This window comes from Balaenoptera musculus, chromosome 2, assembly GCF_009873245.2.
Source record: "Balaenoptera musculus isolate JJ_BM4_2016_0621 chromosome 2, mBalMus1.pri.v3, whole genome shotgun sequence".
Lineage (NCBI taxonomy): Eukaryota > Metazoa > Chordata > Mammalia > Artiodactyla > Balaenopteridae > Balaenoptera > Balaenoptera musculus.
In genome coordinates this window covers 60,048,043-60,074,795 of record NC_045786.1, presented here as the reverse complement: position 1 = coordinate 60,074,795, position 26,753 = coordinate 60,048,043, and the positions used below count along the sequence as shown (strand labels likewise).

The 26,753-nt window shown below is 51.3% G+C and overlaps 1 protein-coding gene across 3 annotated transcripts; it reads left to right on the top strand.

Annotated features, from left to right (window-relative positions):
* Positions 1–705: 705 nt before the first annotated feature.
* PPCDC (phosphopantothenoylcysteine decarboxylase) lies at positions 706–24,328 on the top strand. 3 transcript variants are annotated; one of them, XM_036845186.1, is made up of 6 exons: positions 713–775; positions 5,763–5,971; positions 18,424–18,519; positions 19,403–19,531; positions 23,168–23,336; positions 23,727–24,328. In XM_036845186.1, exons 2-6 carry the CDS (start codon positions 5,786–5,788, stop codon positions 23,810–23,812), a joined length of 666 nt encoding a protein of 221 aa, XP_036701081.1. In that variant the 5' UTR covers positions 713–775; positions 5,763–5,785; the 3' UTR covers positions 23,813–24,328. The 3 variants fall into 3 exon arrangements, with proteins under 3 accessions (XP_036701083.1, XP_036701081.1, XP_036701082.1); XM_036845187.1 differs by having other exon boundaries at positions 722–775; positions 23,852–24,328; XM_036845188.1 differs by lacking the exon at positions 5,763–5,971 and having other exon boundaries at positions 706–775.
* The last annotated feature ends 2,425 nt before the right edge of the window (positions 24,329–26,753 follow it).

The following is a 26,753-nucleotide window of genomic DNA, read 5'->3' as shown; positions in this document are numbered from 1 at the left end:
AGTAGAAGGCTGGATCAGTGGGTGAGGGGTGGTTTGGTTCAGATGGTCACTGTAGGCAGGGGCAGGGGTAGAGCACAGAGGGCCCCACCTCAGCTCTCATTGAAGGAGACTGGCAGCTGATTGAGGACCCAGGGGCCTGTGGATGCTGGAGAATGAAGAAGGCAGGGAGGTGTATCCAACGTGCTTTCCCCTGCTGCTTTCCCTTTGCCAATGCTGTGTCCTCCACTTGGAGGGCCGTTCTGGCACTTTTTATTTAAGCTCCTGGTCATCCTTCAAGATTCACCTTGAGTGACTCCTTCTCTGGGAGGGCTTCTCTGCCTCTGATTGTTACTTAGGACCCTCTCCTTCCTCATGGACCTTATTCTGTAATTTTTTGTGTCCCTCTTTGTCTCAAGAGCAAAGAAGAGTCTGATTTAGCTCTGTATCCTGGGCACTTAAAACATGTAAGAGGCTCAGTAAATGTTAAGTATTAAGTGCTGCAGTGATGAGCAGTGTGGGGTGGGGCTGGGGCGGGGGTAAGTAGGTCAGACAATCGGCCAGGCCCAGATGAGCACAGGAAATACCAAGAACTTGGGAGCTGGTGTTCCCGACAGGACTCCCCGGAATGGACTACAATTCCCAGAAGGCTGAGAAGTTGACTGCAACTCCCAGAAGTCTGCGCAGTCGCGGAGGCTGCCGGCGACTGTGGTAGCGTTGCGTGCCAGTCAGAATCTGTGGGAGGGGCGACCGAGGTACCGCGATATATGGGAGCTGCCCCGAGACGCGCCTGACGCGGGTGAGGAGTGTGGGGGGCCCTCTGGAGGCTGGTTTCTCGCGGTGGGGCAGGAGGGAGGCTGGAAAAGCTTCATTCGCGATTTTGGGTCGTTGGCTCTGTGTGTGACCTCACTGTGTGTGTGTGTGTGCGCGCGCGCGCGTGTGTGTGTGTGTCCTCCCCCTCCTATCGGTGCCCGAGAAGCTTTGCTTGCCGCTGCGGGTCTGCGGCTGTGTGTGTGTGTGTGTGTGTGTGTGTGTGTGTGTGTAGGGCCTGTGGAACCTGTGGGGCCGGAGCGCTATGGACCCCTTCCCGTCTCCATCCTGAAGTGGGGCATTTATATATATATATATATATATATATATATATATATATATATATATATATATATATATATATATATATATATATATATATACACGCTCCCATCCCGGCTTTGTGCTGCTCTGCAATTAACCAGTACCATTTAATCTAGTTTGAAAGGTGGTCCTATCGGTTACCCATACTTAACCTCTTGCCTTAAAGAAACAAAAACAAAATCCATGAGCCTGCCTCCAGAAAGGAATGGGGATGGCACAAAGTACAAACTGTATTTTACAAGTTGGTAAAATAGAAAAAGGAAAGCCCTGGGATATTGCAGTTGTCCCCTGGCTCCACCTAAAAGTGCCGAATGGCATTAAAAATGAAAGTGAGGCCAAATTTTGTTAGAGAAAAACTTCGTGCTGTACTTTGAAGCATTGGAGGCCTGTGCCAGGTAATAGGCAGGGGAGATTTCCAAGCTGGGGAAGTGGTGGGTATCTTGGGGCAGGACTTTTCCACATCTCTCCCAGTGACTGAGAGGTGGCAGTTCTCAGTCACTCCCTCACTAGTAGCCACCGCGTGTGAATGTAATATATATCTATATATCCCCAACATGTGGCCTTGAGGAGGGGTGCCTAACGGGATTCCAGGAGTAGCAGACTCTGGAAGTATGCCTGCTTCTGGTTTGAGAGAAAAGCAGTCTTTCTCTTTGTTTGTTTTTTGTTTTTAATTTTCTTGGCCGCACTGGCAGCACATGGGATCTTAGCTCCCCAACCAGGGATCGAACCTGAGCCCCTTGCATTCAAAGCTCAGCGTCTTAACCACTGGTCTGCCAGAGACGTCCTGAGAGAAGAAGAGTCTTAGCAGAATGTCAAGACCTTGAGCTCTCCCTGAAGAGTTCCTTGCCTTTCCTTGGAGGAAGGGGTTTAAAGTGCCCCTGTGGCCACGTGACTCCTTGTAATGACTGGGTTTGGGGGAAGAGTGCCACTATGGGGAACTATAGGTGTTTCATTATTACTGGGGCAGAGTTGTATTGACTGGTGGGAGATGAGGCCAGAGCAGACTCTTGGTGCCAGTAGTAGGAACTTTGACGTCAGGCTAAAGGATTCAAGCTCTTAATGGATCCTGGATCCCTGCCCACCCACCCAAATTTGGTTCTGCTTTTTCCTAGGCCCCAGTTCCTCATCATTCCTGTGCTGTGCTGGGCTCATACCCCGTCTGGCTTTTTTTTTAGCCCTGGTCCTGCCCTGGCTGCACACTTGCCCATATTGTGACTGGCAAGTATTACTGAAACTTTTACTTAACTCTGCCCTAATTAAACTCATCAGAGAAGGAGACTTAACACATCACAAGTCTGCCACAGCTGAGGCTCTTTACTCTGTCTGGCCTTGTCTTTCTAAAGGACAGAGAAGCTGTCATTTTTCTGGCTGTGACTGTATGCATGTGGCTACCTGCATGGCTGGTGCCCTGGGAGCTTGAGGCTCAGTAATCACAGCCTTCAGCCCTATAACCTCTGCCTGCCAACTCTTTCTGCTGCTCAAGAGTTCCTATGAGTAGAGCAGAGCTCAGGAAAATGAGGTGCTGTCTACAGCTACCTTGGCTGTGCAAATAGATTGTTCTAACAGGGACTGGGTAGGGTAATAGACTTACTGGTTTGGGATTTGATCTTTTTTTGAGAGTAAACATAAAGAACTGCTGGGACTTCCCTGGAGGTGCAGTGGATTAGGCTCCGCGCTCCCAATGCAGGGGTCCCGGGTTCGATCCCTGGTCAGGGAACTAGATCCCACATGCATGCCACAACTAAGAGTTCACTTGCCACAACTAAGGAGCCCACGTGCTGCAATTAAGGAGCCCGCCTGCTGCAACTAAGACCCAGTGCAACCAAATAAATAAATATTAAAAAAAAAAAGGGACTTCCCTGGAGGTGCAGTGGATTAGGCTCCGCACTCCCAATGCAGTGGGCCCAGGTTCTGTCCCTGGTCAGGGAACTAAGGTCCCGTATGCCACGTGGCATGGCCAAAACAAAAAAAGAATTAAATTAAAAATAAATAAATACATGTTAAAAAAAAAAAGAAAGAACTCCTGCCAACTGTCACCCTACATGGGACTGTCAGATTGAACTGATTTGACCTTGCTTTCAGATGTTGGTTAAATTTTCCACTTTCTGATCCTCAAGTACATATCCCCCACCCCCACCCCTCTTCTAGAAAGATAGGTAGGCTTTGGTCCTTAACAAAGATCGCTCAGCAGGCTAAGTAGTAAATCTTGGGCTGTACCACCTGCTATGGGGAAGCAGCTGAAGTCACCAGCATGGATTCCTGCCCCAAGTTTAACTGATTGCTTTCAGTAACCTATTCCCTAGGAATGATATCAATTTGATGTGGAGGAGGTTTTATTTTTATTTTTTTAATTTTTAAATTTTTTTGTTTTTTGTTTTTGTTGCACCACACAGCTTGTGGGATCTTAGTTCCCTGACCAGGGGTTGAACCTGGGCGCTCGGCAGTGAGAGGGCCGAGTCCTAACCACTGGACCACCGGGGAGTTCCCTGGAGGAGGTCTTAAATTCAGCTTCTGGTTTTGCAGGAATCTCCATGTCCTTGCACCAGTTGGCTGGGGTAGGACAGGGTCAAGGTTTGGGATTTGGCAGGCGGGTTTCCCTGGAGAGTCCAGAATGTGCCTCTGTCACCTACTGTGGGTGCTCACTAGCACACTGATTAGTTCTGGGAAGCTGGCTGATAGGCCCTCTAGACCTTGTCAGTTGCTAACAGGGCTCTCCAGGCCCTAGTGTAGACTCAGTTCTGCTCTGCGCAAGCATGGCCCTGGCTGAGGCCCTGACGTAGAGTAGAGATTGAGATCGCTGGCAAATGGAACTTTGGGGGAAGTTCTGTTCTAGGGAACTGGCCTGTGCTTAACGCTTGTTGAGAAGGGTCTGGGCCCCTCGGAGACCCTTCCAGGTAGGAATGGAATAATAGACCCAAACATGATCCTCGGCTCATGTGGTTATGTGCCTGAGTCTTGAAGGCAAAAAATGGGCAAAGAGGCCCTAAGGAGCCAAGGGGCCTGTGGAGTGAAGAGGGAGCCCTTATGGGTGTGCAGCCACATAGATAGCCATTGGGTGACTCACTGGACTTCCTCCTCGGGGTCTGCCTTGGTCTCCCTTCCCCTTGTTGATTCTACCCTTTTTGAGTACATCTCCCAGGACCCCCTTGTAGAGAGAGTCCCTTACCTCTGTCTTTCATGCATTGACTCAGAAGGTTTCTGATGGAAGGAGCTTCAGAGATCACCTGGTCCTATCTTTGCATTTTTCAGATGAAGAGACATGTCCAGGGAGGGAATGACCCTGAGCCAAGGTCACATACCAGGTCAGGAGCACAACCATGGACAGGGCCCAGGGCTCCTGATTCATAGGCCAGGCTTCTGTTCTCTGCCCCACTCTGCTTCAGAGGGTACAGTTTATTACTCATTCGGCAGATATTCAGGACCTACTACAGGCCCAATACCTGTCTGGCAGTTGGTGTTTAGACCGGGTCACACATTCAGGGAGCTTGCTGGGGGTGTTGGTGGTCATGGGAAAGTGGAGAGGGAAAGGCAAGGAAACTGATGTACAGATTGAATCAGTGATCACCAAAAAGGTGCATCCCAGAGAAGGACCCATCTCAAGTGATTTCAGGTGTGACTCCTGTCTTCTCAATTCATCCACAGATTCCCTAAAGGCAGCGGCTGTCTCTTCCACAATTTCTTCGCCGGTGCTAGATGTAGTTGGTCCTTGGTAATTGTTGCTGATGGAGTATGTTTTGCTGGCCCAGTCTGCCAGAATGTAGGTTTTGATGTGTTCATCAGCCATATTATGAACACTCACTTCTAGCAACGTCTGAGGGCCAGAGGAAGAAACCAAGCAGCTGATCTCATGGGGTGGCCTTTATCCTTTTTATGCTTGTCTCTTCTCGGCCTTGGATTTGTAGGGTAGTGCCTGATCCACAGGGAGGGACAGAGGGGCAAATCTCTCAGCTCCCTGGAGCACCCAAACCCCTTTGTTGCATAGGGTTCTACACCACAAGGCATCCCTGGAACCTACCCTGCCCTGCCGTTCACTTCAGCCAGCCTAGCCCACTGCAGTGGCTCCTTTGTCTGCCCCTCCAGTCTCTTCACCACCAAGACCCCCTCCACACTTCTCACCAGCACCGTCTTTCTAAAATGAAAACGCACCATAGCCCTCACTGCTCTTGACACTTAGTCCTTGACCTGATTTTGCAGCCTTACCTCCTGCCCACCCCACTGCCACCCCCCACCCCCGCAACCTCCATCACACTTTAGCCTCACTGCTAAGCTGCTTTCTGTTCCCCAGACCTGCCACCCTCCTTCAGGCCTCTTCACCTCTGCAAGATTGCTCCTTCTTGCAAAGTTATTTCCTTGTTTCTCTGAAAAACTTCCTCGTCCTGCAGGACTCAACCTGAATGTTATTCTTTTGGTCTCTGACTTCCTCAGACAGTAACTCGTAGGCAGCACAGCCTCATGGCACTGGCCGCATTACATTGTGACTGACCCACATGGGGTGAGGGTGTCTGACCTTCTTATCACACTGTATGCTCCCAGAAGCTGGGACTGTTGACCCCTCAGGAACCCTAGCATCTGGCCCAGGGTCTAATACAGGGTGCTCAATACATTTTGGTTGAATGTATGAATGAAGCAGGCGCCCCCTGTTCTGATTTTAGATCCTAAATCCTGGCAGAGCTTTATGGAGCCCAGTTCTGGCAGGCTCCCAGGACTTGAAGCCACCAGACCGCACATGGAACCCAGGGCCACGTGTTCAGCTGCTGCACCCTTGGTGGAGAGACAGTTCCGTGTTCTTGTGGGTGTCACTGGGAGTGTTGCAGCCCTGAAGTTGCCTCTTCTGGTGTCAAGGCTTTTGGACATTCCTGGCGTGAGTATGCTTACTAGACAGCCTCGGGCATTAGAGGGCTGATGCTCTGGGGCCAGCCTGTTTTTGTGCAGTGCACAGGGTTTTCTTTTTCTTAATCATGGTGTTTGTGGAAGTCCTCTGTGTGCATTGGTATGCGGGGGACGCAGGAGACAGAGACCAGTGTGACAGTATAACCAGGAGCTAGATTAGGTAGTAGACAGAGAGTGAGGGGAGACTGCGAAAGGAACGCTATGGTGAATGGAGGTTTGGGGTTCCCAAACATTGGCTTTGAATTCCCTGAAGTCCTAGCATGACAGAAGAGCTGGCTGGAGAAGTGCGGCAAGTTCTTAGCGCCCCCTGGCTGCCTTGGGCTCCCTGCCTCTGCTTTCACTCCATCCTGGACATTGCAGCTCTCTCCTCCCTCCTTGTTAGACACCATGGGTGTCCTGTCAGTCCAAATGCACTGGAACCTTAGGGGCTCCCCACTGCCCGCAGCTCTGGTTTCAAACTCTGCTCCTTCCGGTGTTCAGAGATGCCCAGGGGCCACCACAGTGTGTTGGAGGTGGGGGGCTTAGCCCCCTGCCTTTGGTCAGATCACCTCAACTTTGATCAGTTTTATATGTAGGGGTTCTGGGGCATATTCTTTTGTGGGAAAAGTTCAAGGCTTTAAAAAATGTGAAAGCCAGCAGGTGATAACCCCACTTCTTCGTCTGGTAACCTAGGCCCTTCACTGGTCTGCCACTCTCCAGCTGCCCCATGCTCCACCCTGATGGCCTTTGCTTTGGCCCAGCCCCTTCCAGGCTGTGCTGCCCTGCCTACTTTTCCCTGCCTTTTCAAATTCTCCACAAACACTTCATGCAAAAGCCTTCCTGGCCTGCCTCAGCCCATGTGGTTTTGCTCCCTTCCTTTTAAAACTCATTTGATGTATTAAAGAAAAACTAGAAGTAAGTGGTAAAAACAGGTTTTATTCAGAAAAACTATTGCAATAGGGGAAAATAGATCTCAGTATAGAACTGGGTTTAATTCTGAATACAACAAGGAAAAGTGGAGATTTGTAGCCAAGGAGCAGTGTGTGTGTGTGTGTGTGTGTGTGTGTGTGTGTGTGTGTGTGTGTGTATGGAAAATTACTAAGAGGAAACATCAGGGGTAAGGGAGATTTTGGCAAAACTGTCCTGACCGGATTCTTGCTGAAGGCAGCCCAGGGTGATCTGGGGGCTGCTGGAGCATGAGGAGCCTGATGAGATATCCAGGCTGATCAGATATCGAGGGTAGGGGATTCTGGCTAAACCAACTTAGCAGGAATCTTGCTCTGGAGGACGAAACCCGAAGACAGGCCTAGTTGAAAAAGTGGCTCAAAGGGGCCTGACTAAAGTTTGGTTAAGAAGAGAATCTTGACCAAGCTGTGGAACCATAGGTTATCTTTGACGCTGCCTGTGTTGTCAGACACTAGTTTTGTGGAGTGTTAAGTCGTTGAGGCCCAGGCTGTGCTTTTTTCCTTGCTTGTATCTGCATAGCACCTAACTTGGTGGCGCAGGCGGGTGTACCCTAAGTGTCCAGCAGGGAGCAGTGCTCACTTGCAGATGACTATGTCGGGAGTCACAGGCAAGGGCGGGAAAGCTGCTTTTTTTTTTTTTTTTTTTTTTAACTTTCCACAAACTTATACCCAGAAAGTCACCCCCTCACCCCAGCCTGCAGGCAGCCAGGGATGCCAGTCAGGCCAGAAGAGGGAAGGGAGGAGAGTGTTGTGGCTGCTCTGAGGCTGGGCACTGGTGCTTTGGGGCAGTAACGCCTTCGGCCTGCCCCCTGCTCATGTGCCCAGAGCCGTTGGTAGGAGCCGGCCAGCTGGAGCCTTGAGGGCGGGAGGCCTGGAAGCGTTGCTGCAGCAACAGCCTCTGCCACCGCCCTCTGGGGAGGGAGGGAGCCATGCAGTTCCCTTTTCCCATAGCCCCAGAGCAAGTGAATTTCCGGACTTGGGGTAGGTGGGGGCAGGGAGTCCTATCCCAGGAAACAGATGAGCAGCCTCAGAGCAGAGGGAAATGGCAGCCCCACCGCTTCCTGCCATCCCACACAGCCAGCATTTATGCGGGTGTGAGGAAAGGGTTGCCTGAAGCAGGGAGGCTCTCCAGCCTGCCCTAGGCCTTTTAGCCCAGCCTCTGTGGGGGACAGGCCACGTGTGGAATGGGACTTGGCTCTCGGTCTCTGGCTGGAGTTGAAGCTGAAGGTCAGGCAGCCAGAAGGGCGGTGACAAGGAGAGAGGACTCCCTGACTTAGCCTCTAGGAGCCTGCCTTTCTCGTTTTAAAATAAAGGTGATGGCTGCCACCCATCCCCTTGGGAATGTTTGCAAGGCTGGGGGAGGGGGACACAGATGAAACTGCCATCTTGTGCCCACGACTAGGCGCAGCTCCTGGCACATGGAAGCGCTTAACACTGTTTGTTTCCTGTCCGTCCCCCTCTCCTTCTCCCTTGTTGTCGTGTCCTTTGGGGCAGCCACACGTGCTGTGGGGTGTTGGGGTTGGTGAGACGGCCCATGTGGGAAGAGCCGTGGAGCCACCGTCCATCCGCTTATGTGGAGGGGCCCGCATCCCTCTCATCCTGTGGGTAGACAGCTCTCCAGAGAGCCTGGATTTGCTCAGTGGAGTCCTTGTGAGGTGTTGGTAACCGAAGGGGGATCCCTGCTTGCCTTGTGTTGGCCCCGGGGCGGTGGCCTTTCCCCTGGCTCTTCCCCACACTCCCTGATGGTACTGATCTCCCTGCCCCCCTTCTGGGTCACCCCCAGGAGTAGTCTTTGTCCCTTGGAGCAGTCCTTCTCTGCTCTTTGCCTAAGTCATGGATTCACATGCTTGAGGCTTTGCTGAGCTCCCTTAGGGATCCCTAGATTTTGACTAGCAAACAAGCAGCTGGGATATGGGCGGCGGGGAGCTGGGTGATTCTGCAGACCTGGCTCAGGATTACTCCTGATCCACCAGTGTGTTCAGGCTTCCCAGGAGGACCATTGACCTGGAGCCAGACCAGGGAGACTATGGGGGAGTGATGGGGAGGGGTAGATTTGGTTTTCTGCCTCACTCACCAGCAGTTGGCGAGTGTGGCCACCAGCAAAGAAGCCTTGGAGGCTTTGTGTGAGGTGGGAGGAGTTGGACAGTGGGGACCAGCCCTCCCTCAAAAGAGGTGTTGCACATAGAGGACTTCTCATGCTGGAACTCTGGGCAAATCAGGTCTTTTTTATGGCCTCAGTTTTCTTATGCCTGCAATAAAATGGGGGCCAGGTACCCAAATGATACATCTCCAAGGCCTCTTCTGGCATGAGTGGTAGAAGATTCTAGATGTGAGGACAAAAAGGACTAGGACCAAAGGCAGCCTGAGAGAAGGTCCTGGGGTATAGGAGCTGTGGCTGCTTTGCAGTTCTATGATCGTCATGTAATTGAGTGGCACTTACGTCTGAGCAGTTAGCTTAGTCAGTTTCTGCCCTTTGGTTGGTACCCTCCTCACTATGGAGGAGAAAACAGAACACCTCTCTAGCTTTTGCCGGGTAGGTGTCAGCAGGGCTGAGAGCCAGAAGAGGATTTCTAAAAGTGGAAAAAATCTCCCACCCAGGGAGTTGGCAGGCCTTGGCCTTAGAGAAGGCTGTTTCCAGAATGCCTGTCAGGACATTCAGGACTGTTAAGGGTGCAGGAAGAGGGCCCTGCTCGTATGCAGAATGAAGTAAATTCTGCTTTTCCGGAGGACTGTTGTGGCAATATCTAGAGAAAGCAAAAATGGTCACAGCCCTTGATTCACCCATAGGATTGAACCCTATAGGGCAGGAGTCCCCAACTCCCAGGCCAGGGACCGATACTGGTCTGCAGCCTGTTAGGAACCGGGCCGCACAGCAAGAGGTGAGTGGCGGGCGACCGAGCGAAGCTTCATCTGCCTGCCTCTCGCCATCGCTCGAATTACTGCCTGAGCCATTCTCCCCGCCCCCCCCCACCCCCACCCCGACCAGCAGAAAAATTGTCTTCCATGAAACCAGTCCCTGGTGCCAAAAAAGGTTGGGGACCGCTGCTATAGGGTACAAAAGTTCACCAGATGTACAAGCATGTTCATTTTAGCACTGTTTATAATTTTAAAAGAAAACTGAAACAAACAAAATATCCAACAATAGAGCTGTGGTGCAGTTGTGGTTCAGCCTCTTCATGGATTCCGAGGCAGCAGTTCAGAAGAATGGGTGGATCTTGTGTGCTGATATGGGACAGTCTTCAAGATATAAGTGAAATGAGCAAGGTGCTGAAGTTAGTAAAGTGTGGCCCACAGGCCAAATTCTTGTTGTCTGTTTTTGTATGGCCTGTGAACCATACATATGTAAACTATTGACATTTTTAAATGGTTGAAAAAAATCAAAAGCAGATTATTTTGTGACATATAAAATTATATAAAATTCAGGTTTTAGTGTCTGTAACATTTTATTGGAACACATCCACACCCATTCATTTAAGTATTGCCTATGGCTACAGTCTTGCTACTACAGAGTATAGTAGTGTGACAAAGCCTAAACTAGTATCTGGCCCTTTATAGAAAAGGTTTGCCAACTGCTGGCATATAGTATGATTCCTTTTGTGTGTTCACATATCAAAGTTACTGCCTGTGATCTTCCCCCTGGAGATAGTTACCCTTGTGGAGACATGGGGGCAGGAAGGGAGACTTGCATTTTGTGTCATTCTGTTCAATTTTGATTTTCTAACCTCTCTGTGTACTTATTTTGTTTTATTTTTTAATTTTATTTTAAAATAAATTTATTTATTTATTTTTGGCTGCATTGGGTCTTCGTTGCTGTGCACGGGCTTTCTCTAGTTGTGGCGAGCGAGGGCTACTGTTCATTGCGGTGCGCGGGCTTCTCACTGCGATGGCTTCTCTTGTTGTGGAGCACGGGCTCTAGGCGCATGGGCTTCAGTAGTTGCGGCACACGGGCCTAGTTGCTCTGTGGCATGTGGGATCTTCCCGGACCAGGGATCGAACCCATGTCCCCTTCACTGGCAGGTGGATTCTTAACCACTGCGCCACCAGGGAAGTCCCCTTATCTTATTTTATTTTATTTTATTTTTTAAAGTCAGTGGGGCTTTTAGTGGGGATATCATGGAATGTTCTTTGTAATTTTATGCCTTTTTTTTTTTTTAATAATGCTCACTGAGGAAAGGAGAGCAGGAGAAACATGGCCTGGTTTGAGGTTTTTCTTTCTTTCCAGGCAGGGGCCACCTGCCTGCTCTGTGGTCCTGCTTTGGAAACTAGTCTACTCAGCAGTAGCACTCTGAGGCATTTTTCTGGACCTGTGCTGGCTTGGCTAGCCCCATCCTTCCCTGGCCTGCTCTCCTAGGGAGTGACCTCTGCAGGCCACTGGTTGGAGGCAGCCAGCCCTGGGCCGAGGGCTCTTGCACCCCGGGTCCTTCCCTGCTACTCTAGAATAGCGTCCCTATGGAGAGCCTCTGCAGTCTGCTTCTCTAGTTTCATTCTTCAGAAATTTCTCTAGTTGGGGAGGGATTGGCAGCTATGCCCTGCTTGAATGGCAGGATGGGCCATGCGACTAGAATACCAGCTCCCCCAGGAGGCCGGTTTGGTGGCAGAGCCTGGTGGGAAAGGACAAGGGTCACAAGAGGGCTGGGAGGTGCAGTGAGCTGGAGGGGTCCCTGGAGGCCCTGTGGTCCAGATGGCTCATGGCTCCGGAGGAGAAACCAGGCCAGAGAGGAAGAATTCGCCAGAGATTCCTCCAGCCAGTGGGCTGGCAGAACTGGGGCTCAAGGCTGGTTTCCTGACTACCATCAGCAAGTGGACTTGAGCTCAGATTATGGGCATTCTCTAGTCCACCTAAACACGGCCATGAGGCTGAGAATCCCCAGGCAGTTGTGGACTCCTGCCTGGTCTGTCTTGCTTTATAGTCAGGGGTCATATATACCCCACCCACTTGTTAGACAGACACACTGAGCTCTTACCAGCTCTGGCTCCCATGTGTGTAGTAGGCTCAGTAAATGTTTGTCAAGTGGAGACATCATTGTGAACCATTGGGACACCCACTCAGCCAACCGGAACTCCCTCGGGGATTTAATGAGGCCACCTCCTCCACAGCTTCCCCTCCCCCCCAACCCCATGTGCTGACGGCACCCGGAGTCCTTTTTTCTAGAGTATGCCCGCCACCCCCATGCTCAGGGTCATGCCAGCTTCTTGGCTGGCCCCCAGGCCCCGGGCACTACCAGTGTCAACACTGGGAGGCCCAATGTCAGGGTCTTCTGCTGTGTGTATCAGCCCAGAGGACTAAGCCACTAAAACTCTGGGTTCCTTGCCTTGTGCCAGGTTAAGTCATAGCTGGTGTTTCCTCTTTAGAGTCCTCATCAGTCTCCTGTGGAGCCACCATCACATGCCCTACTAGAAACACCTGCTCTTTTCTAGCCACTGAGCTGGGGGTTCCAGCTGGGGCTCTTCTTTACTTGTATATGCCAGAGCTGTGCTATCTAACACGGTAGCCACTAGCCACATTCAAATTTAAATGTAAATTATTAAAATTAAATAAAGCCAAAAGTTCAGTTCCTTTGTCACAGCAACCACACCTCAAGTGCTCAATAGCAACATGTGGCTAGAGGCTGCCATACTGGACAGCACAGGTGTCACGTGTCTCCTTCACTGCAGAGAGTTCTATTGGATGATTCTGTAGAGTAGCGGTTCTCAACGGGGGCAGCTTTGCCTCCTAGGGAACACTGGACAATGTCATTTTGGTGGTCATACTTGAGGAGAGGGTGCTACTGGCTCATGGTTGTAATGGATAGAGGCCAGAGATGAGGTTGGAGGTGGACATTCAAGCCATGGGATTTATCTCATCCTGTGGCTGTGAAAGTGCTTCTCCACAGATCCCTTTGATATCTGCCCCAGAAGCAGCCTGGGCCAGACCAGGGGCCTAAAAGTAAAAATGGAAGTATTGCCCCAAATTCTGTTTTCCATTTCCCCTCCCTGACTCCCCAGGAGCCCCAGATGGGATTGCTGATGTATTTTCAACAGAGAAAGGAACACCAGACTTGCCAACTGGTTTCAGGAAGGAATCTCTATAAATGCTAAGCAAAATGCAGGCAGCTTATGTAATAGGGTCTGGCCAAGCCTTGGTCACATCACACAGAAGTTCAGGTTAAAAATATTAAGACATAAAAACTGTTGGCAGGGGTCTCGCCAGGGGGCCAAGCACAGAGCTGCCTTTCAGGACCTCTGATGTGGGTGAGAGATTATTTTAATGTCCAGCCCCGCTTCTACGATGACCCAGGAGGGTGTAAGAGAAAGCCAAGGAGGGTTCCTGTCCTCAGGAGTTTTCTGCTCTGCCAAGACTCCTTAGCATTTGCTGAGGGAAAGGTCAGGGTGAATGAGTGACTAGTCCAAGTTATTTAGTATCTCAGAAGGTAACACAACATGCCTTCTTTTTTTTAATGTGTGCCAACCCAGGGCCTAGCTCTTGGCTCCCAGGACCTTTTTACAGAGTGAATAAAAATGAAAGAACAAAGCCCACAGAGCTGAAGAATCAGATCAAGTGACATACCTCTAAAACCAGAAAAACTAGCCTGGGCCTGCCAGACAACACTGGGGTCAGGGTCACTGCCAAGGAGAGGTGGCTGCTTGATAGGGGTCAAGGGAGGGACATTGGGAAGGATGGGCTCACTACATACTCTTCACATTACTCTTTAGGAAAGACATTGACACCAAGAAGCTCCCTAACAATGACAGTGTAACCTGGGAGGGTAGCCAGAGAGGGATAGATTGAGAGACTAGGGGAAGAGCTTAAAGGGAAGATCTCAAGCTGCAGCTATGGACCAGGGTGGGAGGCCTACTTGGACCCCTGGTTGGAACTCCCCGGGAACCAGGGGGAGACTATGAGGGAGATGTAGAGGGAAGGAAAGGGTAGAGCTGAGAGAGAGGAGGGAGCCCCTGAACAGGGCCATCACCAAACTGGGAATGTTTCTGAAGGCTGGTCCTAGGCACAATCCTCACTTTGAGAACTTGCAGGTCGTTTGGGAGTTGGGGAGAGCAGGGGAACTCGATCTTCAGGAAGCAGCTTTCCAAATTTCAGAATAGAGAGAGGATGAACTGGGGTGATCTTAAGTGGCAAATTGTTCAGGATGGTCAGGAAGCGCTTAGAAATGAAAGAAAGTAGTCCTCTTAAGGAAAAGAAGGCAGTGACCAGAAACTGATATGGCTACCTGGGAAGCCGTCTGTTGAAGGAGACTGGAAAGCAGTTAAATGGAAAGGAGGACATATAACCAAAGATAAAGGTAGAATATGGTCCAGAGATCACCAGAGTGAGCTGAAGCTTGCAGTGAAACTCAGAATGACCAAGAGGGCTGTTACATATATTTAGAAAAAGAGCAATGGAACAATGCCTGGTCCTGGAGGCCAATGGTATAATATTAGTAGGGGGACAGAAAGAAATGGCAGGAACTCTTGAGTCCACTTTGCTTCCATTTTTTTCTTTTGAGTTCAAAAAAGGACAAATGGTGGTAGAAGAGACTTGAACCCAAGTTGGGTGATTCATCTCCTGAACTTGGCAAGTTCTGTCCTGGGGTGCTGAGGTTGCGGTTGGTGACCTACAGGATGTGTGGGAAACAGCAGAGGGGCTAGAGGCTGGAGATGACTAATGTCCACTTATCAAAAAGGCGGAAGAGGTAGGCTCCACAAATTAGCGAAAGCTTGTGAGCCCTTAGAAAAGCACTTAGAAAATGGTTGTTACTGAGGTTTGATTGGGCTCACTGGGGACAAGCCATATCAATTTTATTTTATTTTATTTTGGATATTGGACAAAGTATTTTTGGATTTGGTGAGGCCTTTGATGGAATCTTAGGACATCCCCCTGGACCACCTGGTAATGTTATCAGCATGTTTATAATCAGGGAAAGATCCTACTTGGAAAGGGTTCATTCTTGATTCTTTCCCATCCCAGCCCCCCAACCTGTGGACCTTGGCGAAGGGCTCTGCTCTTGACCTTGTTCTTTTCATCATTTGGATTTGTGTCTTGGGGCTACTGATGGTGATACTGGCTGAGAACAGGCCAGGAGGAACAGGATTGAGATTTTTGGAGCTCTTTACATAGACTGAGCAAACACTGGGCCAACTCTGGAAAGGTGGAATTCACCAGGGAAATGTGAGGGACTGCATTTGGGAAAGTAACAATGCAAGTACAGTTTGGGGCTTGTGGTTTAGTAGCAACATGGGTGAAAAGAACTTGTGAGGTTTTGCTGATTGCAAACCCCATATACTTCAGTAGGAGGATGTGGCTTCCAGGAAAGCTGATGTGGGCTCAGGCTCCATTGACTTACACTCAGTGGGTGCCAGGGACGTGAGACTTCAGGTTCCCTGAGCCTAACAGGTTGCCACCTTCTCAGAGCTCTACAGGCAGAAGAGATGGCTCCTACCTCTGAGTTCTTCAGTTTGGGGAAATTTCATTTTATTTCTTTTGTAATTTTCACCCCTCTATTTTTCTGTTCTCCCTTTCAGGAACTCATTATTAGTCAGATTTTGGACCTCTTGAGTTGGTCTTCTGATCTCATCTTTTTTTTTTTTTTTTTTAATTTACTTATTTTTACTTTTGGCTGCCTTAGGTCTTTGTTGCTGCACGCGGGCTTTCTCTAGTTGCGGCGAGTGGGGGCTACTCTTCGTTGCGGTTCGCAGGCTTCTCATTGGGTGGCTTCTCTTGTTGCAGAGCACGGGCATTAGGCGCATGGGCTTCAGTAGTTGTGGTACTTGGGCTCAGTAGTTGTGGCTCGCGGGCTCTAGAGCGCAGGCTCCGTAGTTGTGGCGCACGGGCTTAGTTGCTCCGTGGCATGTGGAATCTTCCCGGACCAGGGCTTGAACCCGTGTCCCCTGCACTGGCAGGTGGATTCTTAACCACTGCACCACCAGGGAAGTCCTTTTTTTTTTTTCTTTTGGGCTGTGCCATGCGGCATGTGGGATCTTAGTTCCCCAACCCGGGATCAAACCCTCGCCCCCTTCAGTGGAAGCATGGAGTCTTAACCACTGGACCACCTCATCTTTTTTTAATAGTATTATCCATCTCTTTATCTTTCTCTTCTACTTTTTGGAAAATTTCTTCTAAACTTATACTGAATTTTTTATTTGACTATTTGTAATTTTAATTTCCAAGAGTTCTTTTTTGTTCCCTGAATGTTCATTAAAAAAAAAAAATCTGATCCTGTCTGATCTAATCTGATCTGTTAATGCTTCCTTCCACTTCCATATCTTATGTGTTGACATATCTTAACTGCTGGGTTTTTGTTTATGTTTTTGTCCTCTTCTCTTTGTTCTGGTGATTCATACCTTTAAAAAAATCCCTTTACTTTTATTTCAGTGGGCTTTTGAGAGGGAGTAGAGTTTAATCCACTTTATTTAACTGAAAGTTTATTCTTTTATTTAAGCTTTATATATCTTTTTGTCTTAAATGTGTCTTTTCAGACACATTTTGATGTGATTGATGGATTTTAAAACATCCAGTATGAGAGTCTGAATTTTGATCAGGGAGTTTAGCCAATTATATAATTACTATAATTGCTATTCTATTAGGACTTACTTCTTCCATCTTATTTAATGCTTTCCACTTATCATGTGTTCTCTCTGCTTTTTTTTTTTTTTTTCCTTTCCCTATCCTTTTTTGTGTAGATTGAATTTTCTTCTGCTGGTTCGAAAGTTATATATTCTTCTTCTTGTGGTTACTTCTAACTTACTATGCCCCACACCTTACGTCATTACTGTCTTGTGTCTTAAGAGTCTCAGCACCATCCTGCCTTTCTCTGCTCTCCCTACCTGTGCTGGTCCTGTGACGTCTTCAGGGCTGGGTTCCGTGGAGGGACAGCAGCCCTGTTCATTTGCCATCTTGTTCAGAACTGGACCAGGCTCGTTCAGGGCTATCCTAGAAGGGACTCCCCTGCTCAGCAGGAGTTTGGTTTAAACGACCATTAAAAAGGTCCCTCAGGTTTTGTGCAAGTTTGGGGGATGGTAGGTTCCAAGGGGGAGTGAACGGGAGAATGGACAAATCTGAGAGCTCTTTAGCAGAGCTGGGAGCACCAGACCTTCTGAAGTTCTTCTGCAGTCTGCCTCTCTGAGATTTCTTCTCCCTGGTTCCAGCTTTACTCCTAGGTACTGTGCAGAACAGTGTCTGACAACCCACAAAAGGCAGGAAACAAATGAGGAGAGGGAGCCTTGGTGAGATGATAGGGAGGGGCAGGGACTAGGTTGAAATGGCATGGACACGGCGCATCCAAAGAGGCAGCCCCACCAAGTCCCACCAAGTCATTATCAAGCAGGAATGTGGGCCCGGCAGTGCCAGAGCACTCAGTTTTTTAAAAGGAGCCAGGAAATTGGATTTTCTGTGTGAAATCTCCCAATTTGTATATTTTGGCTTAAAAATGTTTATAACCCGGGGCTTGCCTTGTGGTCCAGTGGCTAAGACTCCGTGCTTCCACTGCAGGGTGCGCAGGTTCGATCCCTGATCGGGGAACTAAGGTACCACATGTTGCGTGGCACAGCAAAAAATTTAAAAAAAGTTTGTAACCCCATGCAGGTCAAATAGCACATCTAGCCCAGACACTGCCACCCATGACCCTTGCTCTGGGTAGTTGATGATTCTGTCCTTGTCACCCTTGACTTTTTTCCCTCCTGGATAAATGTCCCCCAAAGATGTGATTTCCTACACCCCTCCCCTCCCAGCCACCTCTTCTGGGCCCCTTTAATCTGCATGCTTGTCAGTCTGACATCTCGTTTTACAAACGATGGGAACTGGTCTAGTGCTGGTCACCCTATCATGTGCTATTTCTGTTCTGTTAAGCACCTTAACCATCCCTCTTGTTTGCGTTATTAATTTATCTGCTAAATGAGTAGTGTGAAGGTAAATATCACTCTTGCCCCATGAGTGTAGGGCACACAGGTTTGCTTTTCCTGGAGCCTGTCTGCAGCCAGAGCCCACGAAGCCTTGTTCCTAGAAGTACGGCAAGGGACTCTGCCTGCTTTCTCGCTGGGCCATGGCTGCAGACACCACATGCAGGACCCCAGCTCCCCAGTGCCTTGCCTGCAGAGGGCAGATCTGCGGTGTGGCCCAGAGCTCAGGACCTGCGAGGCTCCTTGGGGCGGCCCCTCCTGCCTGCCATGGCCTGCGTGTCCCTCTTGCCCTAATTTCCCTTCCTGTCTGTCTCTGCCTGAGCGGCAGGAGCCTGCAGCTTTATGTACGCTGGGCAGTTGGTGACTCATTCCTCGGCAGCCCCTCAGATAGGGAAGTGAAACGGCTGCACCTGGTGAGGCCTGACCTTCGGGTGACAGCGGAAGTAGCTATGCAAACATGGGGCTCGCTGCCTCTGAGGGAGAAGTCCTCTCCACAGCCAGGCTGTGAGGAAAGCTCTTGCTGGCCTGGCCCTGTGTGGCCTCCAGGCCGGTGGCTCTGGTAAGTTTCTCTTTCCTTCTCCACCCCCACTCCACTTTTTCTTGGTGACAGCTGGAAGTAGCAGTGGTCACAACTGAGAGAGCCAAGCATTTCTACAGTCCCCAGGATGTTCCTGTCACCCTCTACAGCGACGCTGATGAATGGGAGGTCAGTGCTGGGGGCCCCAGGGCTGAGTTCCATCGTGTTTGTACCAATAGGACAGGACCGTCCTCCCTGCAGCCTATGGTTCTGGTGGCCGGAGCAGACAGGCCAGGCTCAAGTCAGCGGTCAGGGCTCCCTGGGCAGAGGCGATGAGGAAAACATCTGTCTAGCTCTGGCCTGAAGGAGGCCCGCAGTCTCCTCCCACCTCAGGCAGACCTCAGCTTTGGCCCTGTGCCTGAGGTTGAGTGTCCTTGTACTTATCTGGGCTGATGAAACCACAGAGGAGCTCTGTTCCCACCGCCCTTGTCCACGCGGCTCCCAGCGTCGGGGCTGTGGAGAGCGCCTCACTTCCCACGACTGCCGGGCTCTGCTTTTGCTCTCCTGCAGAGGGGCGGGCACTGGCCAATTCACTAGACATCGAGTGTGGGCCTCACAGGGGTGCCCTGCCAGGCATTTTTAAACATTCTCAGCCTAGAACATTTCTGGCTGGCCCGTCTTCCCCACCCCGCCCCCTCCATTTCTCACCGCCCAGAGCCTTTCCACTGGCTTGGACAACCCAAGCATCCGCCTCAAGCAGACAGGCCAGGAGTTCCCTGCCAGATGTCAGTTCTCTTGAAAACCAAACCATAAAGGGAATAGCTCAGAGAGACAAGGGGCGTTTGTTTCCTCAGGCCTGGTTTCTCTCAGGCTGTTGGCTCCACAGCCAATGTTCACCAGCTTAGCTGCAAGAGGGGTGGCAGTGAACTTGGGCGGGGGTCGCTCAGGTGGTCTCCCTTGGGTTCCTGATTTAGTGTACCTGGTCTGTGTTGGCCCTCACCCCACCTGCCGCTCCTCCCTCCACACTGAGAGAATGGCCGGCCCGGTGACCCCGCTTCCTTCCTTCTGCCAGATGTGGAAGTGCCGATCCGACCCGGTTCTCCACATTGACCTGCGGAGGTGGGCAGACCTCATGCTGGTAGCTCCTCTCGATGCCAACACGCTGGGAAAGGTGGCCAGTGGCATCTGTGACAACTTGCTTGTGAGTGACTCACTGGGCCCTCCTCCCTCCCTGGGCCTCACTCCCAGTTTGCTGAGCTGCAGACTGCTTCTGTTCTCACCTTGGAATCCCTTTATGGTGGGCCTGTTCGCTCGGAACACAGTCCCCTGGACAACCCTCCACCTGGCCTCACCTGTGCTCCAGCAAGTGGATAGAAGGCCTGGTCCTGATGGGTTGACTCGACTTGCGGGTGCCCTCTGAGGGTGTCCACCTCTCACCTGCCCCTCGATGCTCAGCTCCTCTTTCTTTGTCCGTAGTTCATGGGCTGCCCTCAACATGCTCTTCTGCTGGTCTCCCTGCCCAGCCCCGTTGCCTGCCCACCTTAGCTCTGCCTTCCCACCAGGACCTGGATATCCACATGGGTAATCGGATAAGAGCGTTTACTTCCGCATGGATCTCTCAGGCACACTTATCTCTCCTGTAGCTTTAGCCACAAAGCTGAGATGTGGTTTTCCTGTATATTATGGAAAGCTTAAAGGGGAAGAAAGGAGAAAAGACGAGAGGCCCAAGGTGGAGGAGAGGAAGAGAAGTCCAGCTGTACCGAGTGCAGATTGTCTTAGGCCTGAGAGACCTCCAGGGAGCTGTTGTCCTTAAAGAGCCTTTGTTTACATGATCATCCTGGGAAGACTGGGTGTGATCCCCCTCCCTCTCCCTTATCATCCCTCTTCCCTCATCCACTGAACTTTAACTTGCCATGTTTCAGGCCCCGTGTGGAGGGACACACAGGACACAGGGAGCTGACAGTCTGGAAGGAGAGGGTTTTTGGAGTATGCTCTGGTGTGTGGTACAGTCAGTCCTTTGACAATGGAGTCACCGCCTTGCACAGTACTGGGCATGTAGTAGGCATTCAGTAAATGCTTATTGTATGTATGAGGCAATCAGTAATTTTACTTTGGCTAACAGCCAAAGTAAATGAAGTGACTAACGAAGCTGGGTCAAGGTTTTAGGGGTTAGATAGGAGGTTAGTCTCCTCGTATGCTTGTGGATTGGTGCTTAAGGAACTTCTCGAAGAAGCTGCTAGTGATTTAAGCATCATTTGAAATAGAGCACAGGTGATCAGAAGAAGAGCAACACACAGACTGTGTGGCAGGAGCAGGGGTGGGGGAGTGCAGAGGAGGGCAGGCCTAGGAGCAGTGTTATCAAGAAGGCTTCCTGGTGGGGCTAGTGCCTGGCTGACAGGACGGCGGAGCAGGTCAGGCTCCTGGCCACTTTCATCTAAGTGCGTCAGCGTTGTGTGTAACCAGCACCATCTCACCAAATCTCCAGGCTTCCCACTGGTCGGTCAGTAGCCAGCTGATGTGACAAAGCACGCCGACCTCTAGGAGCTAAGCCCCGGCCTGGGCCACTTCTCTGAGGGCTCCTTCCTTACTCCTGAAAGCTCTGCTTCCCTCTTTTCTTCAAAGCTGCCACCACTCCCTGAAATCTTTGGGGTTCCCTCCTACGGAGTTGGCTGAGCAGTGGAATATGTTCCCAGGACCAGCCCTGAGGCCCTTTGCCTCAAAGCTTTCCCTTGAAGGTGCAAGTATTTCAACGAACTGCAAATCTTACACTGCTGTCATCATGGTCTGTGGCTCTGTGCTCTCTCAAAAGATGTTTTTTCCTTATATTCCCCAAAAGAAGCTTGCCCTGCTTCCTCCCTCCTTCAGATCGTCTCCCTTTCCAGTGTCCAGAACTTGGGGTGCCATTAGAGCAGTGTGCTAGGTATGAACCTGTGTTCCCAGTCTCAGGGCCCTTGGCCTGGGTGATGTGCATCTCTGTCTGCCCCCTGGCCCACTCAGGCTCTAGCCCTTCTTTGTGCTAAATAACCAAGCAGATCCAGAAAGAGGAGGTGACTTCCCTGGGTCACCAGTATAGCTGGCAGCTGGTCTCCTGACCCGGATCCAGGCCTTCTCTCCACCCAAGCGGATTCCCAGGGGCAGAGCCTGAGGTGCTACACACAACATTGGCCAAACAGAAGTGACTATGGGAACTGATGCCTCCTTTCAGCCCTCCTGCTGCTGGAAGGTTTGGAGGAGCTGTGGTTTGTCCAGGAAGTGCTGAGTTTTGAGATGAGGTGGGAAAAGCTAGAGAGGTGTGGGGCATGGAGGTGTTGAGTTTCTGCTCTGGTTGGTGTGCCTTCCTTTGAGGTCATTGAGAACCCCAGCCCTGCCAACACCCACCCCACATGCAGTCAAGGGGCTCTTCTAGGTATGCTCATGGCTTCTGCAAAAGCAGCAGGTGGCACAGGGCCAAGAGGAAGTGTGGACTGAAACTGTCCACACATAGCCAGGTTGCCTCATTGCGAGGATTTGGTGGGAAACAAATGCTGTGTCTGGGATGACGCAAGCCCCCAGATCCTGAGGCTGTGTGCTGACCCACTTCCTTCCTGTCCCCAGGAGAGGGCAGGGGCACTGAGGAGGGCAGGCATTTTCCCTGGCCTGTTCGTGGCATTGTTCTCTGGACTCCCCCTCTTTTTGCAGACAGGCTCCACTTCAGGGAAGGGGTGTGCCAGCCGCTGGCTCCCTGAGGGGCCCACAGCCCAGGCGGAGGCGCCTGAAGCAGTCAGAGCCCAGGGGAACACACTCCTGCGGGCCCCAGAGCTTATTTCTCCCCGAGGCAGCCCCTGGCCCAGGGAGCCTATGCCTGTAATAATAACAGGAGCTACTATTTCTGGAGCCTGTACTTTGTGCCAGGCCTTGTGCAAAGAGCTTTATAAGTATTCTCACCCTCTGCCCTCACGACCACCCAGTGAGAGGGCTTTTGCAGAGAGGAAGCTGATACTCCCGGCATGAAAGAACTTGTTCAAGTTCTCATGGCTAGTAACAGCAGATAGCACAGCAAGATTTGAACCCAGGTCCATGTGATTGCAAAGCTCACAGTGCTAAAGACTCTGTGAGCTGGTCTGTCCTTTTCATAGCTGCTCTGGTATGTGACTTGGTGGGATGGCCTGGACATCGGGAGGTAGTGAGGATGCACGATGCAGTGGAGGATGACATGGGCGGTGTGCAAAGCCTTGCCCTGGATCATCGTCTGGTGTGTCCTTGGGTAATGGCTCACCTCCGGGAAGTACAGCTTCCCCTCCGTGAAATGGGACAGCAACTTCTTTATAGGGTCGCAGTGAGGGTTCATGAGACAACACGTGGGAGAGGGTTTTGTCATGTGGAAGATGTTGTTTTCATGGCCAAGCTTTAGTTGGCCTCAAGTAGAGCTGGTGTCAGGATCGATGAGCCCACCTGCTGGGCAGTCTGGTCCTTAGCTTTGTGGGAACCACAGGCCTGCCCCCTGCTTCCCAGGGTTGCTTCAGTCTGTGAGGTGTGGCTGACTGTGAGGAAGACAGAGGCTTGGGCAGAGGGAGCCCTTTCTGCACAGAAAGGGAGGTCTGCTTGGAGGTGGCTAGGCCATTGCTAGCGTTGGTAGAGCACCTGTGTGTAGGGCCCTGTGACAGAGCCTCTGGGGAGGTGAGAGGGACCAGGAGACACAGCCCCACCCCCAAAGTATATGAGACAGCTCCCTTCAGACAGTGGCTCCCAGTCATCCCAAGTCCTCAGCTGGCTGTGGCCCAGAAGCGGTGGGTAGGATTTGGGAAGGCTGGGGAGGGCTGGCAGGCAGAGCAGCAGGCACCCCCCACCTTTCTCACAGACCTGTGTCATCCGGGCCTGGGACCGCAGCAAGCCCCTGCTCTTCTGCCCGGCGATGAACACCGCCATGTGGGAGCACCCCGTCACCGAGCAGCAGGTGGGCCAGCTCAAGGCCTTCGGCTATGTCGAGATCCCCTGTGTGGCCAAGAAGCTGGTCTGTGGAGACCAAGGTGGGTGTCTGGCCAGGCTCGCAGCTCATTCCCACAGCCTGGGGCCGTGGCAGGGCTCAGCTTCAGATCCTAGCCTGTTGTGACCTCCAGCTCAGCTTTCTCATCTGGGAAACGGAAATGGTAATTCCTGTCTCTCAGAGTTGTTAGGTAAACTGCCTGGTACCCTCCCTGGCATGCAGCCCATACAGTTCAAGATGGCTGCTGTAACTATTCCTGGGGCCTGTCCTGGGGGTGTCTCAGAAGGGACTTGCTGGGTCTGGCTCAGGCCTGGTCCTGGCCTTCTCAGGCACTGGGCTCTGGGTGGGACACTCGGGGAGCAGTGGGTGAGGGTGGGTGGGGGATGGTCCCCTGCCTCAGTCTGCAGGGTCGTAGCCGAACTCTGCTCCCTAGGTCTGGGGGCCATGGCTGAGGTGGGCACCATTGTGGACAAAGTGAAAGAAGTCCTCTCCCAGCACGGTGGCTTCCAGCAGAATTGAACCCGGGGATTTCTGTCACGCATGTCCCTCTGAACTCAGGTGTTTTCAGGCCAAGTCGGTGAAGAAGGTGGACTTTGGCAAAATATGGTGAAGACTTCCGCATTTGCTGAGTAGTGGTCTGGCCTGGGCCTGCTCGGGAACCTCCCCAGGAGCCTGACCTGCCCCAGGTTAAACTAGACCAAAGACCCAGGTCCCAACTTCTTTCAACCAAGAGACACCCGCTTTCTGGAGTTCCTCCCCACCTTTCCCTGGGATGGGCACAGCAAGCCAGGGGAGCAAGCTGCTGTATTGTTCCTGTGCTCTGGGAAGGGGACTTAGGAATGACCGAGAAACCTCAATCCAACGTTGTGCCCAGGAACTGCTTTTAGAAAGAGCCACAGCTGGAGATGCCCAGACCTTTGGAGCTTCAGCTTCTTGGTGGGGTGCAAGGAAGACTGCGAGTTGGCAAGACCCTGAGATTTCCCACAGACCGTGCTGTGAGATCGGGGGTACTGAGAATAAAGAAAAGTGACTCTTTGGGAGACTCTGTCCTTCCTTTAGAGCCTCTCTGTGGTCTTAGAGATCCGGGGCCGGGGAAGGGTCTAGGCTGGCAACTGACCGACACTCCTTAGTTCCCATATCGTATGGCGGGTAAGGGCAAAGGGTTCGGAAGCCAGACGGTCCCTGGTTCAAATCCCAGCTCGGCCGCATACTAGCAGTGGGACTGGGGCTCAGGGCTCAGCCTTTCTGACCCTCACTTTCCTCGTGGAGTTGTTGAGAGGATTAAATGAGATAATGTGTGCAAAATGCCTACCCTACTACCTCTCACATAATAAGTGTCAAATAAAATGGAAGTTAAAGCTAGATATGTATTCATACCAGTGAGCTTTTCTAACGTTTACTGAAATAGACTGTCTCATTCTGGGAAAAATAAAATCCCCAACCCTAAGCTGACATGCACTTTATACAAGTGACAGGCACATAGCCAGCAGGGTTGGAACCTGACCTGGAACCCAGGCCCCTTGCTTCCTGGTGTCGTCCTCATCAGCTTTTCTGTGCCTGAGATGGGGACCTTGGTGTCTGTACCTCCTCCTGCCCCCACAGTGGCACACATGGAGGGCTAAGTAGGCTCCAGAGAGACACATGCTCTGCCCTAGAAACCCTCCGCTACCCTGCCTTTGACCTACTGCTGTTTGATGGCTGCTGTGGGTTGGGGCTTGTTTGACTGTTTGGAGCTGAGGTTGGGGCTGCCTTCCTGCCCTCTTGCCTTCCAGGCCGGGGTGAGTGGGTACCCCTTGCATGCCCTCGGACCACTGGGGGATAGAGGTGCCTTAGAAGGGCCCAGGAAGCCTGCTGGCTGGAACCAAGCCTCCAGCAGCCTCTAAGAGCCTTTATCTCTATAGCACTTGACTTAATCAAGTGATCCTTTGGGATAAAACCGTGTTAGGGCACTAAAGAAAATATAACTAAAATGGTAGCATCAAGAACCAACTTCTTTGGCTGGTTTGGGGGTCGGGCGTGGTGAGGGCCTGGATAACTGAAATCCAGAGGCAATCCCAAAGTTCTGTTTAAGTGGTTTCCAACTTTCCTCCTTCTGTCCACATCGCCCTTCCTTTCCCTCAGCAACCTCCTAATGAATGGTGAGGCTTCCAGTTTTAACAGAAACTGCTGCTGAGTGCTTGCTGTGTGCGAGGCTCTGTGCTGGGCACTTTAGCGAGGACAGTTGCTCAGGAGACCTGCTGCAAAATGCCTGTTTTAAAAAGTCACAGGAGCAGAGAAGTTCGTAGGCCTGTCTCTGGCTGCTCATAGTGGGACTGAGACTTGTTGGCTAGAAGGAAAGAGATGTCCCCATGGACATGGGCCAGCTGAGGTCCACCACTCCATCACGGCAGTCCCGCATCCTGTTGCCCATTCTGAATGCGGGTCTGGATGAATGGGTGGGTCCTGAAGAGGCCAGCTATTTCCTGAGCCAGGCTGAAGCTGAGGAGAGGGCAATTAGTGTCTGAGCTGCACTTACCTGGCCCCATCTGCCAGCGGGGTGCTGAGGTGGGAGTGATAACCACCGCCTTCCCCGGTAGAAATCAGAGCTCTTGTAGTTGTCATCATCTTGGGTAGAAATGTTTCTCAGAGAAGGTGCTAGCTTCCCTGATGATTTTTATAGAATTCTGGAAGTTTGACAGAACAGAACATTTGGGTCTGAAATTCTCACTCTTGTTTGGCAGCCTGGAGCCTCTAGGCTGCCGTGGCTGCTGCTGGGCAAGAGGCGGAAGCCTTAGAGCCAGGGCCCAGCCTCCACACTGGATCGTCTCCAGCTCTTCCTCCACATGGCTGATGTGTCCCCCTGCCACCTCCCCACTGCCTCAGGGTAAGGCCCTGACTTCGGGGCAGTATCCTCTTGGCCCTCCGTAATCTGGCCCCTGTCTACTTTCCTAGCTCCATCCCTTACCACACACCAACCCTGCAGGGCTCCTTGTCTTCTTGCTGGACTGGACAACTTTGACCGAGCCCTGTTGCTTCTTGCCTTTGCACATGCTGCCGCTTTTACTGGAAGACGATTCTTCCCCTGGCTGCCTCCTACGCATGCCTCCGGATATACCTGGGTGCCACTGCCTTTGGAAAGCCCTGCCTGGCCAACTCAGGCTGGATTAGGTGGTCCTAGCCCAGGCTCCCATTTTGCCCCCTCTTATTTATTATACCATGGAATTGCAATAGTCAGTTTATGTCTCCCTAAAACTGGGATCTCCTGGAGGGCAGGAGTTGTCCTGTTCCTCACAAAACCTGGCAAGTCATTCTAAGCTTTTTGTACTGACAGAATTTTTTAAAGCTTTGTGTGTGTGTGTTTGTGTGTATTTGGGGGGTTGGGGGGTGTCTTGCTCGTTTCTGAGCCAGGCACCCAACCTAGGAGCCATAAAAGCAAAGATCGATAAATTTGACTATAGAAAAATAAACAGTTCTACCTAGC